At 42.6% G+C, this 14,549-nt stretch overlaps 1 protein-coding gene across 2 annotated transcripts in view; it reads right to left on the bottom strand.

Annotated features, from left to right (window-relative positions):
- adamts18 (ADAM metallopeptidase with thrombospondin type 1 motif, 18) overlaps nt 1-14,549 on the bottom strand; it is a 64,071-nt gene that overhangs the window by 23,551 nt on the left and 25,971 nt on the right. For both annotated transcript variants that reach the window (XM_061042508.1, XM_061042518.1), the window contains 5 exons: nt 14,296-14,444; nt 7,941-8,113; nt 6,459-6,589; nt 5,442-5,565; nt 4,870-5,114 (listed from right to left, as the gene is read on the bottom strand). In XM_061042508.1, the coding sequence (XP_060898491.1) occupies nt 4,870-5,114; nt 5,442-5,565; nt 6,459-6,589; nt 7,941-8,113; nt 14,296-14,444 (822 nt within the window). The remainder of the gene's footprint in view (nt 1-4,869; nt 5,115-5,441; nt 5,566-6,458; nt 6,590-7,940; nt 8,114-14,295; nt 14,445-14,549) is intronic.

Raw genomic sequence — 14,549 nt, 5'->3', positions numbered from 1 at the left:
CAGAATCCCTAAACATGGCTCCGCTTAAGCACAATCTGTATTTTCTTTTGAAGCCGTTAAAGAATGGAATCATCTTACAAAGCATCTCTTCTCCTCTGATACTAGTGGAGGTTTTTGTTCACTATCCCTGATTCTAATAAACTAAACTAAACTAAATATCACAGTTATTGAAAAAAGATAAATCAGTATGAGGTGCCATTAAATATTATGTTTTGCGATTGATGTGACCCTGTGAGTCTGGCTTTCCACAACATCAGACCAGACCTGTGTGTGGTATTTGGAAACATGTGAGTGTCTTGGTTTTCACAACTTAAACCACCACAACACTCATCACATCAGATGAGATGATGAATTAGACTGTGGTGTACACAGATATCAGTCAAACTTGTGAACCCTCAAAGCTCTGCTCTGGACTGGCATGACCTCGCCTTACCACAAGAATGTCTCTTCAGGAGGAACAACCCTATTTAGTATCTACACGGATCTTAACCATATGTTATGTCTGTTTCCTATTCCTCCTCTTGTTAGCTACATTTTTCCCCCTCTCTCTCTACCCCCCCCCCCCCTCCCACCCCACCAGCCGAGCAGCTGCATATGTGAACACCTTGTCACAGTTTACGTTCACACTCCTCAACGTTTGTTTTTCTTCGAGTGTTTCCAGCTGAGTAAGGGTTTGGGAGTGATAGGCTCGTACACCCTCCCCCACATACTCGCTAAGTTTTTTCCTGTGACAGCGCTAAGTTAAGTAGAATGTGTGAAACAGATGAAGATCAGTGGCGGAAAAAACTGGACTCATTTGGCCCTTTTCATTTGCAGTTAAAGTCCCTTTTGCCCTGACCTAAACTTCTCACATCCAACGAGTTCAATTGCAGAATTCTTAATCTTTTAATCTCACTCTCCCCCTCTCTCTGTCCCTCTCTCTCTCTCTCTATCAGCCTCTTCCTCCTTTTTGTAATTACAGGACATACTTATAGAGATTATGCACATGTCATCTGCAGATCAGCGGCATGCTACCGCTGAGAGCTTGGCTGGACAGATGTACGACTGGGACACACGGAAGAGCAGGAAAAAAGCACTGTCTGTCTAGCAAAGTCCCTTCTTAGAAGAATATTTAGGGCAAGTACAACCCGGTTTTTATTCATGTGATGACATTGCTACAGCAAAGCATGCAACAGATGGTTCAACAATCAGCTGTAAGAAAAGTTGTAGTTTTTTTCCCAGTAATCTAAACAACTTGTGCACCTAATGAGGTGTTGCTGCAAGCCATCTTAAAGTGCCGTTTCCCTAAATGCTGTGGGCCAAAGTAAAACCAGAGGAAGTTGGTCTGTAAACGTGTTTGTACTGGACAATTGTAGCGTTTTGTTTGGATTACTCTTTCATTGAATTTGGACTAACCCCTCTCTGAAATCTCTATGCAACTTGATGCTTGCACAATTTGACTTGGTAACAACCAATTCACTTTGAGAAAGATTTGATTACCAACAGGAACAAAGGCCACCACTGCAACATGGACTAAGAGTCTACAGCCAAGCTAGCAGCTCTGTGAGCCTTTAACACAGTGCTGAGGTGAGAAAGATACTTAGCCAAAGCATGGGGGGAAAAAAGCTGATTTGTAGAAGGTATAACGTCTACCATGGTGATCATCTTAGTTTAGCATTAATACGCTTAGCTATCAGCTATACCATCGAAGTGAAGCCAAGGCTAATTGAACATCATTAGATTGGCAGGAAAAGTCTGCAGATTTAGAGGACTGCATTACATTTGCAGATTTCTTGTCTTCAAACAACTCAGGGCTTCAGATTGCACGCAAACAGTCACCAATTCTAGCATCTAAATTAGGATCCTATCTAATGCTTATTAGCGCACACACTGGCACACTGACAACATACTTTGAGACCAGTTCTGGGCTCAGTATCTTGCTTAAGGATCATTGGGGCATGACGAAATGAGGCTTTAGGCATGACAATTCAAATCTTCCAATTTTTTTAGGGCGACTCGCTCCTCCTCAACAAAAGCAAACTCATGACCAAAGCTATAAGAATTCAACCTCTGAGCATCATCAATGTCTGTATCAAATTCCATGGCATTTATGGTAATCATTTGTTAAATATTTCAGTGATGTCCAAAGTGGTAGACTGGCATGAGACCACGTGACAAAAGGACCACACTGAAGTCCCACTCCTGGCATTGTTAGCTAAGGAAAATTTGCATTTTTCCACAAAAATTGGATATTTGCTTGATTAGCTGCAACCAAGCTCACCTAAAACAAGATCTGCATTAAGACAGACACTTCTGAAGCCACCCCCTTCAGGAAAGACAAGGATAGAACAAAAGGATAAGGGTAAAACAACAGGGTGTACAATGCAAACTATAGCTGTGATCCTTCTGAAGGCCCACAAGGAGAAGTCTCATTTCCAAAATAGCTACAAAAACATTCTGACATTTCCGGATGGCCGAACAAGTGACCAACCCAGCACTTTGGAAATATCACAAAAGTACTCCTCCGGGTCTGTACAGGCCAGTCATTCCCACTTTCACCACAGCATTTCAGTAGCCCAAGGGACCGAGGGGAGAGCAGCTTTTACTTGACTTTCACTTCAGCCAGCCATAATGGAGGGGGAAAAAAACAAACGTCTACTCTTCACCTGGTTTCCACTTCTGTTTTCCACGGCTAGGGTTCAGAGTTCAGGAGAAAATGAATGCCTTCGCTGACAAGAGATATGTGGGAAGAACATCCCACACGTCCCAACACCATTCACTTAAACGTAGCGAGTCATAAGGATAATAACTCGGACACTTATGGAATATGAGTTTTGCTCTCGGGAGGATATGCCTGTCCAGCGTCACATTCTGCTGCTTCAGGACGGGTAAAGACTCGCACTCCCCTCAAAGATCTGGTTTCTGACACACCACTGATGACACACTGTCAAGCACACAAAGAGCCATCAGCTCATAAATCACTTCCTATACTGTGCAGAACATCTCATTCCAAGCGGCCATCTGATTTTATACTTCTCATCCAGCCTCCAACGGGCGGTTGACTTAGAGATTTTACTCGCTCTATTAGCCTTGAATCACATGGCTGCAACAAAGCACTTCTGAGATCAGTGGCCATAGGGGCAACATCCATGCCTTTGTGTATGTGTATGTAGACAAACACGTGACTGTGCTAACAAGGGAGCCAGCAGAAGCAAAGAAACTGTACAGCATATAAACAAGGGGGCGAGCTCCTGCCATGTGAGACAGAGCTGAATAGCAAAAATGGACTAATTGTGCTGCATCTCCCTCTTTCTGATGCCTTATTATTCTTTGTGTTGTTCTAATGATGCCTAAGGAATCTGTAACACACAATCACACAAAACAATACAAAGTGGATTTTAAACATGACATGTTTGTTTTATGGCTACCGTCTGTATGTGAGCTGCTGCTGGTGTATAAACACACACTGCACATTGTCCAAACAAATGTCTTGATTTTAAAATTCAACAGTTTCATCATATTGGCTGAAAAATCCTCGTATTTTTGGATTCTAGTTTCAACAGACTGTGGAGCTTAACAGCCTAACCACAGACTGTATAAGAAATGGACAGCAGGAGAGCTCCCGAGAAGTGAAGCCAAAAGATTTACAGTTCCCCTCCTGACTGGCTGCAGTATAGGTCATAAACCCCGCCTCCTCCATCTTAACAGGTTGACAAAAATTAAAATAGCCATCGAATACAATTTTCTCAAATAGGATTTCTGTCATCATAACTTCTTATCTTGCTGATTCATGTCAAAGATTTAATTTTTCTGAGAAGGTTAATTATAACTTGATGCTAAAAAAAGCAGATGTAATGTCATGATTGACAGCTCTGTTGACAAATGTGGCTCCTTTACCAGCAGGGAGAAAAAACACAACAGACACTAAAACAAGAGTCATTCATCTTTACATAACTGTGAGGGTCTGCTTCAAACCAACACAAGAATCTGTTTTGATGTGGACTGTATGGACCTGATGCTCTGTGCGTTACCTTGTCTGACTTCTTTGTCCGGGTCCGTCTACGCTGTTCAGCTTAACACGGGCAGTGGCGCTGCTGTCAAGCTCCAGAGATGGACCGCGGGGCATAAACACGGACTATGTGGATATTGGAGGGTATGTTAAATGTGTGCTTTGGTTAGCAGCAGAGGCAGTCATTTCTGCAACTCTACCAACCAGTTCAAGGGCTACTTTGGCTTCGATTTTGCACAACAGAAGACAGAGATATGTTGGCCATATTTTTATGCAGTTTACTCGCCAAAGAAACAAAATCCCTAGGAAGTTCTCAGACCACTCACTAACATAATGTATGCCACAGCACATAGTGAGTGCATAAAGTGATGGTATGACATAGTTGATGCCTGTTCTGTTGGCTATTTCAACAACATAACTATTAAACAAAGACAGCACAAACAGGCCAGTGGCCAAATTCTGTTCAACTTCTCGTCTGATCAACACGGAGAACAAGTCCACTTAAATGTATTTAATCTTTGTTACGTGAGCCATTTTCAGTTTTCACCTTCTTTTTAATCTCGTATTTTCAGTCCTCTCCTTATCACTCACATCGTCGTGCAGGACAGGCCCCCCCAACAGCTTCAGATTTTCTTGATTAAAGCCTTCCACTTAACCAAACCATCCCAAGATCATCCCTGACATAACCAATCATCAAACACAATTAATCCCCCACAGAAGCACCAGCCATGCTCTCCCTGCCACCCAAACCTCTATTTTTTCTTTTTATCTAAGCCTATTCATATCCAGACATTAAAAGAAGGAGAGGCCGGCAGCTCTGCACAGAGACCCTGTCACTGTCAATTGGCTCAAGCGGACATCACCAAGCAGCGGCGGCTTACTTCAAACACCAGCGTCTCATTAGTGGGTCCAGTGGCGTACAGGCTCTCCGGCTTGTTGAAGGAGCGCTGGTAGTCGAACACGGTCCCACCGAAGTGAAACTTTCCTGGCCAGTCCACGGTCCAGTCCCCGGTCAGGTAGTACTTCCTCTTCAGGGAGCGAACAGCCAGGTAGCTGGTTGAGACCTCCATTTCCTGAATGTGAATACTTCGTGCCCCGGCTGGGATTGTTGCCATGGAGTAATACTCTTGAAGGACAAAAAGGATAAAGGAAGTAAAGTCCAAGCTGAGAAATGCTTCTTTTGTTGATTAGTGTTTTGCAAACTCAATAAATAGTCTAGCAACAGCTCATGATTTATCTCATCAGTTTTAACTCTGGTTTATGTTTGTTGCTGCACAGAAAGGAACTCTATCAATTATTCTGAAGTGTGATTTGATGCCTTTGTCTGTGCATGTTTTCCTTTCTATTTGTCCTTCTTTGCCTGCTTAAGTCTCTCTTTGTCTTGCAGAGGGACAACATTTGCGCTAGCTAATGTGCACAGGCTTATTGCAAACACAGACGAATACAAGCTTACCATTAGCCCTGTGCTGAAGGGCATATTGGCCCTTGAAGAACTTGCAAGTAGAGTTGTCTCCCTTACAGACCCCGCAGGCATCCAGAGAGGCCTTGGAACCCAGCATCTGGTCGCAGCCTACTGCCTGCACACACACACACACACACACACACACACACACACACACACACACACACACACACACACACACACACACACACACACACGCAAACACGACTGCAATCAGTGTTATAAAGGGATGGGATTAAGAGGCTGTCAATGGTAATAAACTTTCTGTTTTGTTTACTAAATGAAATAGAGTTAAAGGAACATAAATATAAAATTTAACGGGTCACAATAATCCCAGTTTAAATGTATAAAATCAGGTTTGACGGATAACTACATCACCTGCCAAAACAAAAATCTAATATTCAACAAAATGGGGACATTAGAGTTTTGGTTTGCCTCTAAGAAAATACAAAAAAACCCAGAAACTATTAAAAGACATTAAGATGCATATTTTCTCATTACATCTCATTCAGTCAGGCATTTAACACCTGCACACACTTTTCTTACTGCAGCAGTTAATGTGCTAGAGTAGGTTTATTAACTTGGACATACTGTAGTGCATACATTTTCACCTGCTGAAAAAGACTGCACCTGTTATTCATGCTCTTGTCCATCATACATCAATAACCATTATATTGTTTGTACTGCGAACACTGCGTAAGTATGACAGTCAATGTCCCAACATTTCCAACTTAACCCCATTAAATCTCTTATTTGTGGGTAAAACTGACGGTGTCGTCATATTTTGCACTGAAGCAATAAGCAGAAATTGGCTCTAAAAGATCAAAAGAAGAGCAAATCCAGATAAAACTGCAATGCACCAATTTATTCTGATCCCATCTGAACCTCTTCTACAGCTTTGTGACCATGCAGATAACTGTCATGTCAATGTCTCGTGTCACATTATCCCTAGAATAAAATGTCAGAGAGCAGTATAAATGAGTAGTGAAGTGAAGCCGGACCAAGTACCTCACACACTCCATCGATGCAGACGTCTCCTTTGTGGTCTGAGCAGGAGGTGCCGTCTTTGACTTTGCTGGACATGGCAAAGAAGAAGTCAAAGTCTTCTGCGATGCAGTACAACTTACAGATGTCTTCATCTAAACAAAGGACACACAAAGATATGCAGTCACTCCGATAACAATCAGTAAAAATGCTGCATTAGAAAAAAAGTGCAGATTCAAGGAGAGGACACCAATGAGTTTAATGAAGCTTGGCGTTGGTTTATGCAGGACACAGAAGTCATACTGTACACCCCAGCTTACAGCCAGTTGATTGAATCACTGCTTCTAATCACACTCTCACACACACCAAGGCAGACCATTTAAACATTTCAACTTCCGTCTCACTGCTACACCAATGCTGCACACACTCTGCTGCTGCTGCTGGCAAAGCTTTGCATTCGAGCAGAGGCCAGCAAAACTATATTTTCATTTTTGGAAATAAATGATTTGCATTTATGGCGAGTGCTCCTGCCTGAAACAGATTTATCAGAGTTCTTCTATGACTCTGTAAATGTGAGGTTGTTATGGCTTCTGTACAGCAACCTGTTGCTCATACGGTTTGTAAAGCTCCCGCTGAGGCTGAATGAAAGAGACAGAAACTAACTCTGAATGCACCCAGGGGTTTTTCATGTGGGGCTACAGGTTTATTTTGTAGTTGAGATCAGTTATCACAGACAAGTCTCTACAGCCGTCTTTGATTAAAATAAATGTCGGTGAAGGTGACTTGGCCCAAGGTCCCAGAAGGCAGTTCAGAATCCGTTCCTCTCTACATCCCTTCCCATTCATCAACAGCTTAAACAGGTCTGGGAAGACGGCCAAACACACTGCTCTCCTTCACTGCGCTCTCTCTCTCTCTCTCTCTCTCTCTCCCTCCCTCCCTCACTCGCTCTGTGTAACAAAGCTCACCCGAAGGCTTCCTTTTTAAATCTCTCCCCACAGTGTCAAAGGGTGCAGGTGGCTACATGTCTCCCATACAAATTACCCTCCAGCTTTTTGGCCCTAATCACTACAGCAGTAAATAGAGGTTGGTATTACAGAAACGCTTAATAAAGAGACTTGGACAAGCAAAGTGCAGCAGGATGTAGAGTGTAAAAGATCCAGAGAATTAGGACAAGAAATATCTTGCCCTGAGCTTTCTGTTATTCTCTTGTGTATTTAGCAGCACTGTGTTTTTTTTTTAAAACAATAAGATTTATTTTCTTGTGTATGCACCAAGAATACAGTAAATCATTGAGTGTCTTCATAATCCTCGGAAAGCACCAAGACAGTGAATGTCTTTGTCTAGAGAGAAGATACAAAACCTTCAAACATTTATCAACATTGAACATGAATGCAGGGAAAAATACATCCAAAACATCCTCAGAGCAAATTATCCTTTAAACATAACTGAACCACAGATTGAACAGATGTTGTACTTGCTGGGTCTACTATGGACTGATCACTTTACCATCCACTTTCGTGTAGGGCTTCCACTTGTAGTACCAGCCCCTGAAGGGCTTGCTGTTGTACTCAGCGCACTGCTGCGCCCGGAAGTCCACTGCATTCAGAGGGCATGGGCGAGTGTTGCACAGCTGGTTGAGACGACCGGAGCCCGAGCAGAATTTACCATTGTTCTGTGGCCTGAGGAGGAAAGACAAGACAAGAAGAGACACAAAGAAGAAGTTAACATATCTGAAATGTCCGTCTTCCTTTGTTCCCTCAATAAGAAAACCAATCCTCTCAGCTTCCACATCAAATATAGTCCTCTAATATAACAACAGGCACGGACTAATTGAAAACCAACTGTGCATGTGGGACTCTGCATAGCTGTGTTTGTGTATATGCTCATACTACATTCAAAACATATGGTTCTCATATTAAGACATGTGTGTACACTTAATCGTACCCTGATTTAATTTTTTGTCTGAAGCCTGGCCAAAATCATGCTTTAGTAAATCACAATACAGGATGTGAATATATGAGTTTTGGCATACATGTTTTCAGATATGTGCCAAAACAAAAACTTTTTTTACACAAAAATATCAGGAATGGTGTCATCATGTGTGCCCCAGCAGAGTACATGACGCCATGGTTGACAATACTTTCTGCACTGTCTGCAGAACATGTAGCAGAGCAAAGACTTGTATCATTTTGGTTCCACTTCTGACCGCTGGTGGTGCCACTGAGCCATGTTGGGTATCCTCTTTTCAACATTAATGCCATCTCCATGTTTTTCTTTTTGGAACCAGAAACCGTATTGGGAAGACAAGGTGGCTGTGCATTATTACGTCTCTAACCGGATTGGCAGGTTATTGAGGTAGCAACTTGTCAATCACAGGTAGCAGAACAGTAAAGCTGGGCATACACTGTACAAATTATAGCCCCATTTAGATGCAATTTTTTTAAATCACACACCAAACTTTGAGGTTGTCACTCATTTCAGCCGGATCGCATCCCTAGTCATGAATTGTAATGAGAGGCAAGACGGACGATCATGGCCCGACCTGCTGCTCCTGACCAATCTGATGATTTTCTGGCCTGTTTGATATTTTGGTCGTACAACTGCACATCCTCACATGGTGAGAGCAGAGCCACAAATGGAACATCTGCACTTTTTTTTTACCTGATTGCAACTGTACAAACTGTTGTTGAAGTTTCAAAGCTCAATGGTGCCTGTGTGACATGTCTTCCCCCTCCATTCACCATGGATGTGAACGAGAGAAAAGTTGGCAGGAAATTACTGCAGGCCTCCAGCTGACAGGAAATACGTGTTCACTGTATGTGTGCAAGAGGATTTTTGACAGTGTTTGTATTTGAGCCTTGCGTAAAAGACAACTGAAATACAGAGAGCTGAATTCAACATCTGTCTGTGGAAGATTTCAAAGGAAACTTTACTGACTATTGTCAATGCTCCATCCCAATTCAACCCAAACAAGTCATGCTCGACAATAATGCATAACCCGTAATGGAGGTTTATTGTACCATTAAAATGAATAAAACAACAACCACTTGTGAGACAAAGACAAGCAGAATGATGTTGTTAAGTAAACATTGGGGTGCAATGTCTGACTTCCCAGGTTGTCTAAACTCATGCCAGGCCTTCTAACACAACCACCAGCAGAGAAAATTGAGTTCAGCTATTTACCAAAGTGGGCCTATACACACAGACACACACACACACACACACACACACACACACACACACACACACACACACACACACACACACACACACACACACACACACACACACACACACACACACACACTAGGGGAACCATGCGGATCAAACAAGTCTAATAAAAACAAGTCACTAAGCATTACAGTGCAATGAAACACTTAAGGAAAGGAACATGAGCAGACGCTAATAGAAACAATAAACACTGGAGGGTGAATGCAACTAGGAACATATTTCTTTGAATTTCTTTCCCCGATGCATCAGTGTTGAAATCGTTTGCATGAAATGAACGTCAGCATCAACCACAAGCCCAAAATCAATGATGCCATGTCTTTAACTCACACTGTCCTCCCTCTCCAATCAGACAACCACTCAGTCAGTGACAGTGACAGTGGAGTAGCTGCCAAGAATGGGCTCCATTTAAGGTGTGAGTGTATGTGTGTAAGTCCGCTCTGTGCTGATCCTGCTTCCCTTGGTGAGTAGGGTATTTGGCGCACGTTTTCGTAGGTCTGATCCTATTAAGACTTAGCATCAGACAAATGTAGTCCATATGGTAATGTGCTTACAGCAGGCCAGTGGAGTACGACTCAGAAGTCATTGAAGGCCTTCTGATCAGAGGCAACCCCTGAAGAGGGACATTTTGTACTTAAGAGGGGAGTAAATTCAATTCATGGATTATAGACAGTCTGGCCTTGACTTTCACAACAGTCCTGGATTCTCCCACTTCTCTTCTTTGTCTCCTCCACTCCCTTGATTTTCCAGAATCATTGTAACTGTAAATCGACTTCCAAAAACTAGACAGAAACCAGATATGACAAGTTTTCAGTTTGCCTTTAAGTCATTCCTCTACTTTCCCCAGAACCCCAATTCCAACGCAGCCTTTCCGGACGCTTAAGGATGGTTAAACGTCCCAGGAGTCCAGTAAATCTGCCTGCCGACAGAAGCTGAGACTAAACTCCTGTGGGTCAGAGGCCATCATGTCTAGTCTGGTCTTCGCCTTGATTCACCTGCTCCCTTCTATTTACCTACAAACTTCCAATGTAGATCCTCATTCTGCTTGGTCTAACCTCATTAAGGCACCTTTATAAATCTTCATGTTTCTATGTAAATTAATCATCACCCCATCATCAAACTCTCCCACTCCCTTTAGATCAAGTGTGTGACAAAATTTGCTACCCACAAAAGCAGGTCAAGATTGTGAACCTAATCTCCCTAGGCTTGTTGGTGAGGATTAGGTTGACTGTGTTTGATCTGGCAGGTGGTCTACAGGGGGATGGAGGAGTGAATGGGAGGTGGAGGAAGGGTAGGAAGGAAGGAGAGAAGAGTAGATTCATTTTCTGTCTTGGACCGAGTCCTAGAAGGGAAGGCTTTAGTCAACTGATCCCATAGAACTTTTTTATAAGCCTGAGCAGAGGATACACGCTGGCCTTGTGAAGTGAATGAGGCTGTGCAGAAATAAATAAATGACTAGGTAATATGTTTGCAGTCGGAAAGTGGTGAAACTGTACAAAAAGATGTCATGAAAGCAATTTGTAACAAGAGTATTTCACCAATGAAGAAGTGAAAAAACTGTGGTTCCTCGAGTGCCCACTTAAAGCTGGCTGCAAAAGCCCTGGAATTCCATCAACACATATGTTAAAGTGTCCATTTGGACTGCAGAAATAAAAATAGTACAGCCTGGTTAAAAGAAATCCAATTTGCTATTACTAGCTCCTGGCTTTATATTTTAGAACCTATCCATTGTGATTTTGTTAAGCCTGGCGTGGCTAATTTGACTTTACAGACAGTAGCATTGTAGCTATTTTCCAGGAGGTCAAAGGCCTCCTCTACTCCGGGTCTTTGCCTGTTTCTTAGTTGGCCAAAAGTTAGTTTAAAACAGCATTTCCACTATGGCGACTGCCAAAGCTGGGCATCAAAAGTCTGCTTAGGAAAACAATGAGTGTCATCACTGAGACTATATCCATGTTTTTACAGTCTATGCTATGGATTCTGACATATGAGTTTAGCCTCTTTAACACGTGCACTGCAGGTCTCCTGAACATGTCTGGACATTCACTGAAGGGGCCGCATGGGAGAATGAAAATGTTGAAACATGCTGAAGACTCTGGTTACATCGCACAAAGTTTCAATGTCTCCTACTTTTTTCTGCTTTATTCTGCTAGCTCATATACTCAATTTAACATGTTGTAAAAGACAATAACTTCACCGTCACAGCTAGGTCCCCTTCCTGCTGCACGCTCTACCAAGGCACCAACCCTCGCCCAAACCAAACAAGTTCTCCCAGTAGTAAAACACATCTCACACGGACAGTCACTCGCTGTGTATTACATGTTCAATGTCCAGTTGTCTGGACATTGTCTTGGATTCAAAGTAGGAAATGGCTTATCTTGCACAGATATGCACATATTCTGTAAGATTGACAAAAGCCTTTGTGCTAGAAAGTGTCAAGTTTGAGCAATCTTTGTAGATATCCCAGACAGTCCAGACAGATCAGTTTTGGGGGTAAAGAGGACTTTAGAGACAAGCAGTCAGATTCAGGCTAATCCTTCTTGTTCTGCTCAGATTAAGAGCGGAGGGGACTTGCCAAAATAATCACAGAGATTACTGGGGTCGGACACTGGACACACTCTGAATGTCATGACTCAGGGACTAAAACGTGACTCAGGGGTACATGCAGCTGTTGGGATAAAGTTGGGTGATTTTGGGTGGATACATTTATTTCAAGGTCTATTTAGGTGTCCTTTAAAAACGCAGGCTTTTCCAATAAAACACAAAATGAACTCCCTTTATGCTAAACATAAAACAAGTGTTGGGTGGCAGAGTTCAGATGCTAAAGAAAGACATTCATCTGCTTAATTTTACTGTCTTCAGAGGAGACTTCTGAGGGATCTGACAACCAATAGGCCCCTGGTTTGAGGGCTCATGACTTGGCATTACTGGACTTATAGTTTAGCCCTCACCATCATTCCATCCCCTCTGTTTCCCACTGACCCCATAACTCACCGTTTAACAGCATCAACCCCATTTTTCAGCAGCCGCTGCTACAAAGACCTCTTAAGTGCCACAGGAATGATAAATGAACTTGACAGGTAGCCTGGTTTAAAGGACTCTTTATGGTCTGCCAGTCATGGTGTATAATGTGTATCATATGAGGGCCGCTCGGCCTCAGAAAACTTTTTGGTCTTTGATCCCGCACACAGATTAAGAGACGAGTCGGCTGTGATGGACAAAACAGCCACATCAATGTCTGCCATGCTGTTAACTAAGTAAGTAAGTTCTGATGAAGTCAGTAGACGAATAGCAGACAGATTCCTGGATGGAGTAAGGTTGTCGAAATTGTGTTCCAAAAACGATTCTATCTCCATTATTCTAATGTTTGACAGTATCTAAAAGTTATAGCCATTAATTAGTCAGACATAAAGCTGGATCCCTGTTACATTTTCACTCAATACCAAGAGAGTTTATAGTAGTTGAAATGTTCTTGACAGCTGCCTGGAAGCTCAAGTAGGACAAACACATGATTTGCGTTGTCCCCTATATGACATCCTGAGTTATAATATAGAGTTAAGTGCCAATGTTAACGCATACTGTTCACAGAAAAATCTTAAAAACAACAACACTTGTTCCAGCATTATGTACATTTTCATCATGATGTTAGTGTATAACAAGGTTTCTCACAGACTTTGAGCTATGGATTACAAATACTTTTGTCAGTGAAGGTTGATCAACAAGAAACAGAAACAGAAGTAATCCTTCATTAGCGCCTGAAATGTTTCTCTTAAGTTGGGTTTCCAATTGCAGATCTAAACTCATCCATAAATACCTACAGAATCAGGCTTCTTAGGAGCTAAGGGATCAAGGAGTTCCACTTATTGGTTAACTAACTGCCAAAGAAAAGACAATCAGTGAGCTAATGTCATCACACTGCCAGAAAGTCAATAAATCATCATCTACTGTATGAAAGTATAATAGAAGCCTACACACATCTATTAACTCTCTTTAATCCAGGGAATAACAATGAGAAATTGTAAGTCTGTTGGGAAATACCATATTTAAGATGAGGATCTGTCACGTTCGTGCAGTGACATGTATAGAGCCGCCTGCTAACAAAGAGATGTGCACTGTGGGATCTGGGTCTGCGGAATTATGTAGAATTATGTTTGTGTGAGTGAGCAGCAATGGGGGACATTTGCCGACTGTCTTGGCAGCTATCGGAGAAAAGAGCATGCTATTAGGAGGTTCTACGCGTCTGCAGCATGGGGAGAGATTGTCTGCGGTCTCGACTGTCCGCCTGACTGATGGGAGCCTTTATGAGGGGGCATTTATGTCTGTGTGCATGTACAGTGTGTGTGCATGTGTGTGTGCATGTACAGTGTGCGTGTGTGTGTGCGTGCATGTTCCCGCTGAAAGCTACCTGGCAGACAACACGTTCAGGTGTTCAGAAATAGAGGGATATTTGGACAAGCAGCCATCAAGAATGGCTTTCTGGCCAAAACCACAACTCTGATATTCATTGCAGAAGCTGCTTCATGACAACATTAATCACTTTGTCTTTTATTTGGCTGGTTACTAGCATTAAAAAAGTAGGTGATGAGTTAGATCAACAGATTAGAAGTTTATGCGAGTTTGTGCAAACTGTGTATACCTTGGGCTGCTGCAGGAGCGCTCCCTGTACATGACGCCTCCTCCGCAGGTTCTGGAGCAGTCGGACCACTGAGACCACGATGACCACTGCCCATGGACCGCCCGAGGACCATGCTCCCCATATTTAACACACTGACCCCTTCGACACCACTAGATAATAATAAAAAAGAGAGGAGAAATGAAATATGAGAAAAAGAGTGAAATAGTTTTCTTATCTCTGCTTGAAGCCTCGGCCTGGGCTTCTATGTGAGTTTC

The sequence above is a fragment of the Labrus mixtus genome, chromosome 1, assembly GCF_963584025.1.
Source record: "Labrus mixtus chromosome 1, fLabMix1.1, whole genome shotgun sequence".
Lineage (NCBI taxonomy): Eukaryota > Metazoa > Chordata > Actinopteri > Labriformes > Labridae > Labrus > Labrus mixtus.
The sequence above is the reverse complement of the archived record's forward strand: the minus strand, read 5'-3'. Positions and strand labels throughout refer to the sequence as shown.